The 14,095-nt window shown below is 44.5% G+C and overlaps 1 protein-coding gene across 1 annotated transcript; it reads right to left on the bottom strand.

Moving 5' to 3' along the window:
• Positions 1-943: 943 nt before the first annotated feature.
• Positions 944-13,569, bottom strand: LOC309359186 (keratin, type II cytoskeletal cochleal-like; the record flags this gene model as incomplete). Its single annotated transcript, XM_081892662.1, has 9 exons — positions 944-2,630; positions 3,111-3,139; positions 3,720-3,940; positions 5,655-5,780; positions 5,902-6,066; positions 7,415-7,510; positions 8,663-8,723; positions 9,660-9,871; positions 12,826-13,569. 9 exons carry the CDS (start codon positions 13,567-13,569, stop codon positions 2,062-2,064), a joined length of 2,223 nt encoding a protein of 740 aa, XP_081748788.1. The 3' UTR covers positions 944-2,061.
• Between the last annotated feature and the right edge of the window lie 526 nt (positions 13,570-14,095).

The raw sequence follows: 14,095 nt of genomic DNA, 5'->3' as shown, positions 1-14,095 counted from the left end.
TTACATGAGAAATATGTGTTGGTTTCTTTTGAAACTTTAACAGCTACCCCAAGGATTTTGGGAGTGATAGTTTAGTGGAGTACTGAACGTTTTCTGTTATAGAATATTCTAGCTCCTTCTCACAGAATGACAATCCCTTGGGATATCTGGAAAATGGGAATAACTATTAAATCTGTTCCCACCAGTAGCACTGAGGAGGAAATGTTATTTCCACTGGGAACTACAAAAAAGAATATAGAACAGTATTTGCTTTCCCATGAACAATTGGAAACAGTACTTATCTGAGCTAGGAACAGACAGCATCTTCACCAAACTATAATTCCCAGGCCTCATTCTGAGACTTCATAATTAAACAAATATAACTTTGATGCAAGCATAGTTCATATATGATCAAAGAAATACAGATGTTCCATGGGATGCAGGGATGAGGAACATGTGGCCCTCCAGATGCTGTTGGCTTCCAACTCCCACCAACCCCAGTCAGCATAATTCAAAAACATCTGGATGACCAGAGGTTCCCTACCCCTCATCTAATGTAATGGACCTAAAATGGTTTTCTCTGATCCATTGAGTAATAAATACTATAATGGGAGGAATCAACCTCCACCATCTCACAGGTTAATTAAACTACCTCCAAAAATTGTTAAGATTAAGTTTCTGAACCTGCTCACAAAGGCTAGCATTAGAAAAACAGGGCTGTGTTCAAGTAACTTTTATTCAAGGCAGACCCATAAAATGAATGCGCATGAGACATGTGCCATACATTTAAAGCAGTATCACACCACTTTAAACAGTTTTGGCTTCTCTTAAAAAATCAAGGGTGCCAAGAGTTGCTAGATGAGCCCTATTCCCTTAACAAAGCTACAGTTCCCAGAGTGATTTATCCATCAGTCTCTCTTCCCAGGGATCTCTGGGGCTGTCACTCTGTGAGGGGAATGGGATCTCCCAAGCACCCTCAACAAACAACAGTTCCCAGAATTCTTTGGAGGAGTAATGACTTTTTAAGTGGCATGATACTGTTTTAAATGCATAGTGCAGATGGGGCCTCAGTTAGTCTTGGCTACTGATTTTGATGGATCTACCCAAGTAAGGGTTGGTTGAATACAACCCACAGCGTCCTCATATAGCTGCTGGGATTCCAGCACCCAGGTGGGAAGCCCTGCTCATACTACTTGGCTGAGCCTGAAGACCAGCCATTTCAATTTCCTACAATGCCCTTGACATAGTGTGGGATTCACCGAATGAGTCCCATCAGCACAAGCCCTGTGTGAGGGCCACCCCTCGTGCAAAGGGGCTTTCCCCCTTCTTCTCCCCCCCTCATGCCCCCTGACAACCCTGAAATTGGCTCAGAGGGCATTGGGAGAACCTCCAGAACAACACACAAGGGGCAAAGAGAGAGGACCATTCCACCTGGACGTTGCAACGCTTGTGCTGGTGGGACATTCACCATAGTATGATGCTGAAATCCACCCAAAGTGTCTTACTAGGATTCTGGGCTTCAGTATGAATATTATTGACTATTGACTACTTTAAGTCACCCAGCAAATAGCCAACATTACTAGGTCCAGAAATCTTCATGAAAGGTTGGCACCATATCATGAGGCAAGAGGTTGTCAATAATTATGGGTTGTAACCAAAGTTAGCCCTTCTCAGAGGAGACCCACTGAAGCTAGTGGACACATGACTAACTTAGGTCCATTAATTTAAATGGGTCTACTCTGATTATAATTTAGTTGGATACAATGCAATGACTGAAATGGTGGGGGTTTCTCAGTGAGGCTGCCCTCTCTGACACCCTTCTCACCCCTATGGCAAAACCCATCATGTGGCAAAAACCCACCACTTCTGTAGTGATGTTCAAAATCAAGGTGTTCTGGACCAACATATATTATGACTTTGGGAGGGGTGGGGGGAGTTGAAAGGCCAAAGAAAGGGAATTCCCTGATGCCAAGATCTCCCTCGTTTTTAACACAACTTGCAGTGATGGATAATGGTATATTGTTTTCCTCAGCAAACAGAAACATCCCCCACTGCCCCCCAAAAATATTCTGGGCCTGAACTTTATCTGATGATGGAGCAGCTTCCTCCATACCCTGTTCGACATCCACTCCCAGAGTTGCGTCTCGCGTCTCCACTGCTGCATCCGGCACTAGTGGAAGAAGCGGCACCAGTGGCGTAGCCACCGCTTGAACACTCAGAGGTGTGGGTCACTCCACAGCCTCCTGTGCTCTCAGTGGTGTAGCCTCCACCAGCTGAGGAAATGCATGGTCCACTTGAGCTGCAACCCCCACTTCTGGAACTGTATCCTCTGCTCCTAGAACTAAAGCCTCCACTGCCTATGGATCCTAAACCACAATCCCTAGGTCCACAGGGAGCCCCACTACTGGTATTGCATTGCCCAAATCCCGAGCTCATTGTGCATCTTGAAAGGTACCCTCCACTCCTAGAGCTAAATCCAGCTCTGTAGTTCAGCCTTCCGCTTCTGGAACTGAACCCTCCACCGCCGCTGGCACTTTGTCCTTCTGATCCAAGTCCATAGACACATCTCCTTCCAAATCCACCACCTCCTCCCAAGGTACCACCATATGCAGCTCCACCGCCTGGAGAGATGTTGGAGCAACCCAACACAGCTACAAGAGTAGAGGAAAAGAAACAGTTACTCAGACACACACATCTAAGGCCTCTCAGTGAAATGAATAGCATTTTTCAATGCAATAAAGGTAAAGGGACCCCTGACCGTTAGGTCCAGTCGTGGACGACTCTGGGGTTGCAGCCCTCATCTCGCTCTATAAGCCAAGGGAGCCGGTGTTTGTCTGCAGACAGCTTCCAGGTCATGTGGCCAGCATGACTAAGCCGCTTCTGGTGAACCAGAGCAGCGCATGGAAACGCCATTTACCTTCCCACCGGAGTGGTACCTATTTATCTACTTGCACTTTGACGTGCTTTTGAAGTGCTAGGTTGGCAGGAGCAGCGACCGAACAACGGGAGCTCACCCCATCGCGGGGATTTGAACCGCCGACCTTCTGATCAGCAAGCCCTGGGCTCTGTGGTTTAGACCACAGCACCACCCGCGTCCAAATGCAATAATATATAGCTTTAAAGTTACTTACCTATGTTAACTGGAGTAGAACTACATATCCTGTTGAGAAAAAAGAAAATGTTAATATTCCAAGAGTGCCACAATTTTGTAGTAATCGGGGATTTAATAATAGCAGCAGAACTAGCAGCAGTAGTCAAAATGTGTTTTGTGTCCCCCCCAATATTTCAGAATTCAAATTATTTTCAAATTTTCTTTAATATTTCCTAATCTCACTTTTGAAATGTGACTTTGAGGAATAGTGAATAATTGAAAGGCAAGATTTTTGTGTAAGCTTACTAGGTTCAATCATGTCATATATTATTTGGCCACGTTTCAAAACTTAGTAATAGTGAAGAATCAACCACACATTATTGAGATAACCTGATAGCAGGATTTCTTCCTGGATTCCAGCTGATTAATTCAGCATCTTAACCCAAGCTCTCCCTGAGGAGTGATCCTTCTATGATGTAGTAATCTGATCTGTTCATTTTTCTGTATTCATTTTATCAATGCAATATTATTGTTGATTTTAGGTTGTTCATCAAAATCTCTATATTTACATTCCAAAGAACAATATACCGGTAAGCAACATTCCAGCAAGGATATATGAGTATTGCATGGGCGCTATTTTCCCCCCCACCTGCTCTCTTCTCCTTCCAGAAGTGACCTATACATAGCAATCTCGATGTCCAAAGCCATCTTGACATTCAGCAAATCCTGGTAATCCCTTAGCAGGCGGGCAAGTTCATCCTTAGAGCACTGCAGGGCATTCTCCACCTCCGCAAGTTTTGCCTTGGCATCCTTCAGGGCACAGTCGCCACGCTGCTCATTGTCAGCGATAGCTGTCTGTAGTACATCAATCTTCAAAAGGCACAGATAAAGAGAGAAAAGAGTTGGTCCATGAATAATAAATATAAAATAATAATAACAACAATAACAATAATAACAATAATAATTTATTATTTATACCCCACCCATATGGCTGGGTTTCCCTAGCCACTCTGGGCGGCTTCCAACAAAAGATTAGGTAAAGGTTAAAGGGATCCCTGACCATTAGGTCCAGTCGTGACCAACTCTGGGGTTGCGGTGCTCATCTTGCTTTATTGGCCGAGGGAGCCGGTGTACAGCTTCCGGGTCATGTGGCCAGCATGACTAAGCCGCTTCTGGCAAACCAGAGCAGCGCACGGAAATGCCGTTTACCTTCCCGCCGGAGCGGTACCTATTTATCTACTTGTACTTTGACGTGCTTTCAAACTGCTAGGTTGGCAGGAGCAGGGACCGAGCAACGGGAGCTCACCCCGTCGCGGGGATTCAAACCGCCGACCTTCTGATCGGCAAGTCCTAGGCTCTGTGGTTTAACCCACAGCGCCACCTGCGTCCCAGTAACAAAAGATTAAAAATACATTAAAACATCACTCATTAAAAGCTTCCCTAAACAGGGCAGCCTTCAGATGTCTTCTAAACATCAAATAGTTATTTATTTCTTTGACATCTGATGGGAGGGTGTTCCACAGGGCGGGCGCCACTACCGAGAAGGCCTCTGCCTGGTTCCCTGTAACCTCACTTCTCGCAGGGAGGGAACTGCCAGAAGGCCCTCAAAGCTGGACCTCAGTGTCCAGGCAGAATGATGGGGGTGGAGACGCTCCTTCAGGCATACTGGGCCGAGGCCGTCTAGGGCTTGAAAAGTCATCCTCAGTTAGTAACATTCAATGAGTAGGAGAAAGATCTGCACATACTCTGCCTCCTGGCCCAGACTAAGTAGATAGTCACAGACTACATGCATTCCATGTTTTGGAGCATATTCAAAGCACACACACACCCAAGAATCCTGAGAAATGTAGTTTCTTAAGGATGCTAAGAATTATAGTTCTCTGAGGGGTGATCTGCAGGTCCCAGGATTATTGGGGGAGAGCAGCAGAATGTGCTTTAAGAGTACGGTATGCCTGCAGCCCCAGATTCTGGAGCTGTATGTGATTCTTTTGATTCAGTTTAGTCCAGGCTAATCATTAGAAATTAAGAAATGAGCAGAGCCAGAGGTGTCTTTAAACTCTATGGTGTGAAGGAAACAGCTGGGGCAGGAAAGAGGAAACGTAGGGTGGTGGTGGAGAAATCAGATGACTTCTTCGAGGGGAGAATCAGAAAGGAAAGCAGCTGGTACAAACAGGCAAGAAAATTATGTATGAGCAGGTGTTTTTTTTTAAATTATCAATGAGGTTTCAGGTTTTGGAATGAGTAGAATATAAACCAATGAATCTAGCAAGCTAAGACAGCGTTAATGCCTTAACTTTTGTTACAGCAGGACCGGGAATTTTCTTTCCTTTGCCTCCCATTTTTGAATAAATACAAAATGTTTCTTTCAGTTCTGAATAGTGAGCACAAAGCTCAGTGTGAATCTGGGGGTGGCCAATGAGGTGCCCTCCAGGTGCTGTTGGCTCCTACCATCCCTGATGGACTACAGCTCCCATTGCCAAAAAGCACCTGCAAGGCTCCTCATTGACTAACCCTGGTGTACATCAAGACCAGGAAAATGATTTCTGCTGCTCAACCTTCTCCTGTTCGACTTCACCTCTCTCACCTGTTTCTTGGCATTTTCCATATCAGCCTTGAGTCGCTGGATAAGGCGAGTCAGGTCCTGGATTTCATGGCGGCCCTTAGCCAAAGCGTCACAGTGATGTCCATAGGTGGACTGCAGATCTTTGAACTAAAATCAGAGAGAAAGGATGCCTTTATTTTTGCCTCTGTGGATTCAGCTATCTAAAACAGTGGTAACCGTCAATGGCATTTGCTTCTCTCTGTTGCAGACAGGCCTATATCATGTTTACCTTGGTTTCGTAAAGAGCATTGACCTCATCCTTGCTCCTCTGTACAATCTCCTCATACTGACACCTCACAGAGTTAATGATCCCCTCCATGTCCAGCTCTCGGTTGTTGTCCATAGACACAATAACGTTGGTGTCAGCTGTTGTTGTCTGTAAGCTTTCTATTTCCTGAAAAGAAAACATAATTGGTGTTGTTTTTTTAGCAGGTCATCAATTGTCCATACTGGAGGGAGACAGTTTGGGCTGTTCCATGTGGCCACTCTATTCTTGTGACTGTAACACCTTTTTAATGGTTTTAGTTCTGACTTTTAAAGTGTTGTAACCCACCAGGGTACCTGATGTTAGAATCATAGAGTTGGAAGAGACCACAAGGGCCATCGAGTCCAACCCCCTGCCAAGCAGGAAACACCATCAGAGCACTCCTGACATATGGTTGTCAAGCCTCTGCTTAAAGACCTCCAAAGAAGGAGACTCCACCACACTCCTTGGCAGCAAATTCCACTGTTGAACAGCTCTTGCTGTCAGGAAGTTCTTCCTAATGTTTAGGTGGAATCTTCTTTCTTGTAGTTTGGATCCATTGCTCCGTGTCCGCTTCTCTGGAGCAGCAGAAAACAACCTTTCTCCCTCTTCTATGTGACATCCTTTTATATATTTGAACATGGCTATCATATCACCCCTTAACCTCCTCTTCTCCAGGCTAAACATGCCCAGCTCCCTTAGCCGTTCCTCATAAGGCATCGTTTCCAGGCCTTTGACCATTTTGGTTGCCCTCCTCTGGACACATTCCAGTTTGTCAGTGTCCTTCTTGAACTGTGGTGCCCAGAACTGGACACAGTACTCCAGGTGAGGTCTGACCAGAGCAGAATACAGTGGCACTATTACTTCCCTTGATCTAGATGCTATACTCCTATTGATGCAGCCCAGAATTGCATTGGCTTTTTTAGCTGCCGCGTCACACTGTTGGCTCATGTCAAGTTTGTGGTCAACCAAGACTCCTAGATCCTTTTCACATGTACTGCTCTCATGTTGAAGGGTGGGTAATAATTTTAATGTGAATGATGATTAGTTTGTATTTTGAAAGATTGCTGCTGTATCAAATATTAATAGAAGACACTACTTCATTAGCTGTAGAGATGGATTAACTATCTAAAGTTGTCTTCCGGTTGCCTTGGAAATTGGCATGGGGAATTGGTTTGATTCGGCTCACATTTAAAGGTGGATCTATTGATTTTTACAATGCAGTTCTCCAACCAATGTTCACAAGAATGTATATGCTGGGGAAAATAGCATGCAAAATTGCTTTATTTTAGGGGACATTGCTTTTAAAAAAATGTACATTGGTGAAAACTTCACATAAAATGTGTTTATTAGGAGATATTTATGCTAAACTGCAGGCGAAATTTCATGAGGATTTGTTTTTCTTATTTCAAAAATCGTGAATTGCTGCAGAAATGTGAAAAAAATGAATTTAAGTTAAGAAAACAGAGATCCAAAATAAATCATGAGAAATATTTACTGCTTCATGGACACATCTGAGGAACTCCAGCTCCTGTCTTAGAGCTTCCACTTTCACCTCCAGCTCCACTTTGCCGGTGTAAGCACAATCCACATCCTGAAAGACAAGACACAATAAATACTTCTCTTGTAATTCAGTGACAACAAGGCTTGCTTAAGAAAGAGAGGAGAGGAGAGGAGGTCTCCATACTATCAGTCAAGAAAGACCTGAGCTTTAATATGACAGATAATTAAATCAACCATTCTTGTGTTATCTACTTGTCTCAAGTGGAGTTGGGAGAAGTAGTGGCACAGTCAGAGGAAGGGAACCTTTCTATCAATGTGCAACTTACCAGAACTTTTCCAAACAATATATACTTATGGGACTGTGCTTCCCATATTGGTATATTTTCATGCATTTGAAGTGGCTCTCACTACTGCACTCAGTGGGACTTTCTTCTGAATAGAGATGTTTAGAATTGCACCATGTCACTCCCTGCAATCCACTGTAGCTGCCACAGAGTGAACCCCACAGTTTTACTGTCTGTAACCTGACATCCATTGATATTTGCTTGATTCTAAAAAAGGTAAAGGTACCCCCTGATCATTAGGTCCAGTCGTGGGCAACTCTGGGGTTGTGGCGCTCATCTTGCTCTATAGGCTGAGGGAACCAGTGTTTGTCCACAGATAGTCTTTCCGGGTCATGTGGCCAGCATGACTAAGCCGCTTCTGGCGAACCAGAGCAGCACACAGAAAAACTGTTTACCTTCCCACCGGAGCGGTACCTATTTAACTACTTGCACTTTACATGCTTTTGACTCTTAGATTAAAAGAAAAAAATATCACTGTAGCATTGCATACGTATGTATACTATGATTTTATCAGGCCTTTCTAAAAAAAATTTTTAATGGTATAGGGTACACACAACCTTCTAGATGTTGCCAGACTACAAATTCCACCATCCTTGATCATTGGTTATGCTGGCTGGAGCCAATGGTGGGACTGAGTCTATCAACATCTGGAAGGCCATCAGTTCCCTACTTCTGCTATAATATAGACCACGTGCACACAAAGATAGGCCTATTATAAGGTACCTAGTAAGAATAATATGATGGATAAAAAGAAAGATCTTTTTCCAGCACTGTGCTTAGAAGATGCTTTGGGGGGAGCTTCTCAAGCAGGGCAAAGTGTAATGACCATGCCATGCCTCCAACTCTCTGAACACTTTAATTAATTGCCTTTTCCATTCTTCGAGACCAGTTTGACTCACCTTTTTCAGCAACACAAATTCATTTTCAGCAGCCATACGCCGGTTGATTTCTTCTTCATACCTTGCAGTGGAGAACAGAAGGAGATACAAAGGTTCCTGAGAATCAGCTCTACTGCAAAGTGTCTGGGAGCCACTGACTGAGTGTGGACAGAGGGCTGGACTTGCATTGGGGAGATTCTGGCTTGGGACTCAGCATGGCTGAGAAGCACAGGGTGAAAGAAGGGTGAGCACGTTCATCATATTGAACCAGGCAATATTTCTCCACTGAATCTATCTCGTAGAACTCAGAATGAAAATAACATAAAAGTAACACTTAGCACTTGTTTTATAAAGCACATTTCAAGTGTCCAAACTTTTTTTTTTAGTCACTCTACCACCATAATTTTCCCAGTAGTGATGTATGGAAGTGAGAGCTGGACCATAAAGAAGGCTGATCACCGAAGAATTGATGCTTTTGAATTATGGTGCTGGAGGAGACTCTTGAGAGTCCCATGGACTGCAAGAAGATCAAACCTATCCATTCTTAAGGAAATCAGCCCTGAGTGCTCACTGGAAGGACAGATCGTGAAGCTGAGACTCCAATACTTTGGCCACCTCATGAGAAGAGAGGACTCCCTGGAGAAGACCCTGATGTTGGGAAAGATGGAGGGCACAAGGAGAAGGGGACGGCAGAGGACAAGATGGTTGGATAGTGTTCTCAAAGCTACAAACATGAGTTTGACCAAACTGCGGGAGGCAGTGGAAGACAGAAGTGCCTGGTGTGCTCTGGCCATGGGGTCACGAAGAGTCGGACACGATTAAGCGACTAAACAACAACAACCACCATAATCTTTACAATATCCCTATAAGGTGGGCCAGCGTTATTCTTCTCAAATTGCCGATAGCTGTGTCTTAGAACCACCACAAATGGTTAGAGGACACAGCATCCCAGGAGAAATAGGCCCCTTATTCATTTCTTAAACCAGACCTTTTTGGGGTAAGACAGCCCACCATTTACCTGCATTTGTACTCTTCAACCACATCCTGGAATTTAGCTTGCTCACATTGCAGCTGCTCCCGCTCATTCAGCAAAAGATCCAGCTGCCTCCTCAAGGTTGCAATGTAGTTCTCAAACAGGTGGTCAATGGTTTTCTTCTCAACAGGCCCCTGTTGCTGCAGGCAATTCCATTTGGTTTCCAAAAGCTTGTTTTGCTGCTCCAAGTGCCTCACCTGCAATTAAAATGGAGCCATGGTGATAGTCTACTAAACACAGGAACCTAGTAGGTCTTCCTATGAGGTGGAGAAAAATCTCCTCCTCTGTTCTTGAATCCAGTGGGTTGGGGTTTTTTTTTTGCAAGAACCAGGCATTGGCATTCCATGCATTTCTAAAGCAAACAGAAGATTTGAGTTGACAATGAAGAAACAGAGTGAACCCACAATTATCTAGGAACATAAAGAGCTCTGCTGGATCAAGCCAAAGGCCCATTGCAGTCCATTGTTCTGTTCTCACAGTAGCTAGCCAGATGCCTGTGGGAAACCCACAACAGTACCTTGTGTGTAACACCATTCTTCCACTTGTGGTTCCCAGAAACTGAGTTGATGGGTAGTATACTATGCAGTACAGCTAATTGCTTAGGGAATGCTATCGGAGAAGAAATTACTACTTTTAAGTATACAGTGACAAACTATGGAACAAGAGCATTTAAATCTGCCATTGGGGAAAAGAATGGTTTGCAAATAGACAGAGATGCAAGCCTTATAGAGCAATCCTATGTTTATTGACTCGGAATCAACAGTTTGCCCTCCTATGTTGAATAGGGCTTACTCCCAAGCAAGTTTTATCTAAGCGTACAGTCATAATCAATTTAATTGTTAATCAAGTTAAGGCTTGGCCTGGGAGGAAGCCACACAGAACCAGAGCTTGGAAAATCAATTTTAAAAAATAAATAATAAATGAGTCCAGTTCACATTTGTCGCTTTACTAAAGAAACTAGTTTGGTTCACATTCAGTTCCCAGTTCAAATTCATCCAAAGGAAACATCAAAATACACAGAGTGGAGTATAAATTGTTTAATATAAGACACACACACACAAAATGATTTTCAAGTTTAAATTCCAAAGGGTCTGAAAGAGTTCAGTCCATTTCTGCTTGAATAGAATTGGGGAAGGGCCACAGGACAGTGTTACAGCATTTCTTTTCCCAAGCAGAAGGTCCCAGTTTCATTTTCCCAGCACCTCCCAATAGGGCTGGGAGTCTCCCCTGTCTGAACCCCTAGAGAGCTGTTGTCTGTTTGCAAAGACAATACTGGGTTGGGTGAGATTTGTCTGAGTCGATTTAGGAGAGCATGACCAGTTTGGTCGCACTGGGAACAGAGGAAGCTGCAGGCAGTGCTGTCATGTAGAATGGACGCTACTAAAATCTTGAGACCCCACTGGGTTTTTATAAGGCAGCTGGAAATGATGCATTTCCATCACCTCCATAAGTTAAAGCAGCCAAGAAAATGGGGCAGCCATTTGCACCCACACGCTCAATGCATGTGAAAACCCAGAGGGATTTATTTGCTTCCATGGATCTCTTGCTTTAAAGCAGCTGGAGAAGGAGGCCCTGCTTGGTAAAAAGGTAAAGGACCCCTGACAGTTAAGTCCAGTCACAGACGACTCTGGGGTTGCGGCGCTCATCTCACTTTACAGGCCGAGGGAGCTGGCATTTGTCTGCAGACAGTTTTTCTGGGTCATGTGGCCAGCACGACTAAGCTGCTTCTGGTGAAACCAAAGCAGCACACAGAAATGTTGTTTACCTTCCCGCCGGAGTGGTACCTATTTAGCTACTTGCACTGGTGTGCTTTCGAACTGCTAGGTTGGCAGGAGCAGGGACCGAGCAACAGGAGCTCACCCCATCACGAGGATTTGAACCGGCAACCTTCTGATCAGCAAGCCTAGGCTCTGTGGTTTAGACAACAGCACCACCTGCATCCATAGACCATAGGAAAGAAGCTGGAGGATGCAGAGCATCCAGCAATGTGGCACAACTCACTGCTAAACTCCCTCTTGCTCATTCTGGCATGAGTTGTGCTGGCCACTGCTGAGTGCTATGCTGCAACTTGCCTCTTTTCATGCAGTCTCCAAGAGGCTGCTGGTCAGGATTTTAGGAATCTGCACAGTTTGGTTCTGCAGGGTTTCGCACTAGGATTCTAGCCTATTTTACCCATGCCCTGGTAAATCTCACAGTTGGATTACAGAAATGCATTGTACAAGGGTCTACCCATGTAGACGGTCTGGAGATTATAACTAGTTCTAAATGCAGCAGTCAGATGATCATCAGGCACATTTGCAAGGGATCTTATGACACCAGTTCTTAAATATTAATGCTAGATGCCTATTAGTCACCAGTACAATATGCAAAACCCTAAATGACTCGGGGTCTGAGTGCCTGAAGGAATGCCTTTCCCCATGCAGTCTTGCCCAGTAGCCCCCTTCCTGTGGAATATCCTCCCCTCAGAGCTCTGTCTGGCTTCTGCTTTGTATATATTTTGGCACCCAATAAAAGCTTGCCTTCTTCTTGCAGGCCTTTTATGATAGTATGTCCAGATTGAAGGACTATTACTTTTGGTGGATTTTTGTTTTAAACTCTCTTTTATCTCTTTATCTTGTTTGTGGTGACCCATTCCAACACCATACACAATATACATCTTAAAAAAGAAATAAAATAACCAATGCAGGCCAATTTTAATCAGTCTGGAGGCATTAGAATCACTTTTGTTAATAAGGGCTGTTTTGGTTCTGGTGTGTTACTGTAGTGTGGACATTATCTCACAGCCCTTTAAAGGATATTTGCCCTGTATTTTTTTAGTTGCATGCAAAACTATTTAAATAATTAATATTTAAATAAACATTTTGATTAGTTGATTAGTAAATAAACATAGTTGATTAGTCAGTTTTATCTCATTGATTGACAGGCCTAGAAATGAAAGATGTTTTTAAAAGGCAAGGAGAAATGTAATCATACATTGAGTAACTCGGAAACTCAACATGCAGTCCAAATGGTGACACCTCCTTGCATTTCCCCACTTAATCCCAGACACAAAAACTACTAGAAGCTCTTTGAAAAGTAAAACATCTTTGTCTCTTCACAAGAGACTAACTCAAGCAGAATGCACCAGAGCAGACTCACCATACAATCTCACCTTATCGATGAAGCAGGCAAACTTGTCATTGAGGCATTTGATTTGCTCTCGCTCCTCCACCTTCACTCTAGAGATCTCTGGATCAACCTGTATGCAAAGGGGCCTCAAGAGGTTTGTATTGACCCTGACCGACTGGATCCCCCTGCAGTCACCAAAACGGCCAATGGGCTCATAGCCCAAACCCCCACAAACAGGACGGCCACAAATAATGCTTCTGCTGCCATACACACCACCACCCAGACTCGGGCTGCCAAAGCCAACTGTCTTATAGCCTCTGCCACAAACACCACCACAGCTTCGGCTGCTGAAGCCACCATATCTGTAGCTACCACTTCCATCGCCACCGTAGCCTCCAAGGCTTGGGCTGCCGACTCCTCCAGCTGTGCCATAGGCCCCTGCACTTCGACTACTAAAGCCTCCAGGCCTGCCAATGCCAGCACCATAACCTACATGCCCAAAACCATAGCCCAATGGCCCAGGACCATAGCCCAAACCACTGAAGTCCCTAAAGCCTGCACTGTATCCACCAGAACTTCCTCCGTATCCACCAAGGCTTCCACCAGAAAGTCTTCTGCTACGGCCAATATTATAGTGGCTTATGCTGCTGTAGCCACCACATCTGCCTGCTCCAGTGTAGCAGATGGAAGACAGACTGTTGCCACCCCTAAATCCACTGCTGATGGCCGAGCCAGATGATGGCCGTCTTCCATTAAGGGACCGGGAACTGAAGCACTGCCGGCTCATGGTGGCTTAATCAGAGATGGGACAGAGATTATTGAAGCAAAGCTGAGTTGCAACCAGATGTCCCAGAGAGAGAGGAAGTGAATGGAACCCCTTTTCACATGTCCACTGGAAGTTGAGGCTTTATATACCTTCAATAAGATGGGCTTGGCCTCAAGATAGCAATCAGTTTAATCCATGGGACTGGTTGACTTGGAAGTCATAAATGGCAAATGAAATGCATTTTTCAACGTGCATACAAAAGGAGACATCAAAGAAAGAGAACCTTATGCCAATGAAGTAATCTGAAATGGGGAGAAGTCGCTTGGCTTGCAAGCAGCTGGATGATGATGTTGTGTTATCTAATTAATATGTTTTCCATAAGGAAATTAGGCTCAAGCTAAATGGCTTCAGGAAGGCCCTTTGCAATTTGCCTCATGCAGATGCCACCTTCCTGCCCCATCTTCCATGCAGCGGCGAAGGAAGGGGGCTGTGGGCTGCCCCGGGTGTCATCACTGAGGGGGGGGGTGTGACAAAATGACAAAATATG

The sequence above is a fragment of the Podarcis melisellensis genome, assembly GCF_964234715.1.
Source record: "Podarcis melisellensis genome assembly, chromosome: 2".
Lineage (NCBI taxonomy): Eukaryota > Metazoa > Chordata > Lepidosauria > Squamata > Lacertidae > Podarcis > Podarcis melisellensis.
Note: the sequence above shows the minus strand (reverse complement) of the source record. Positions and strands in the feature narration are given on the sequence as shown.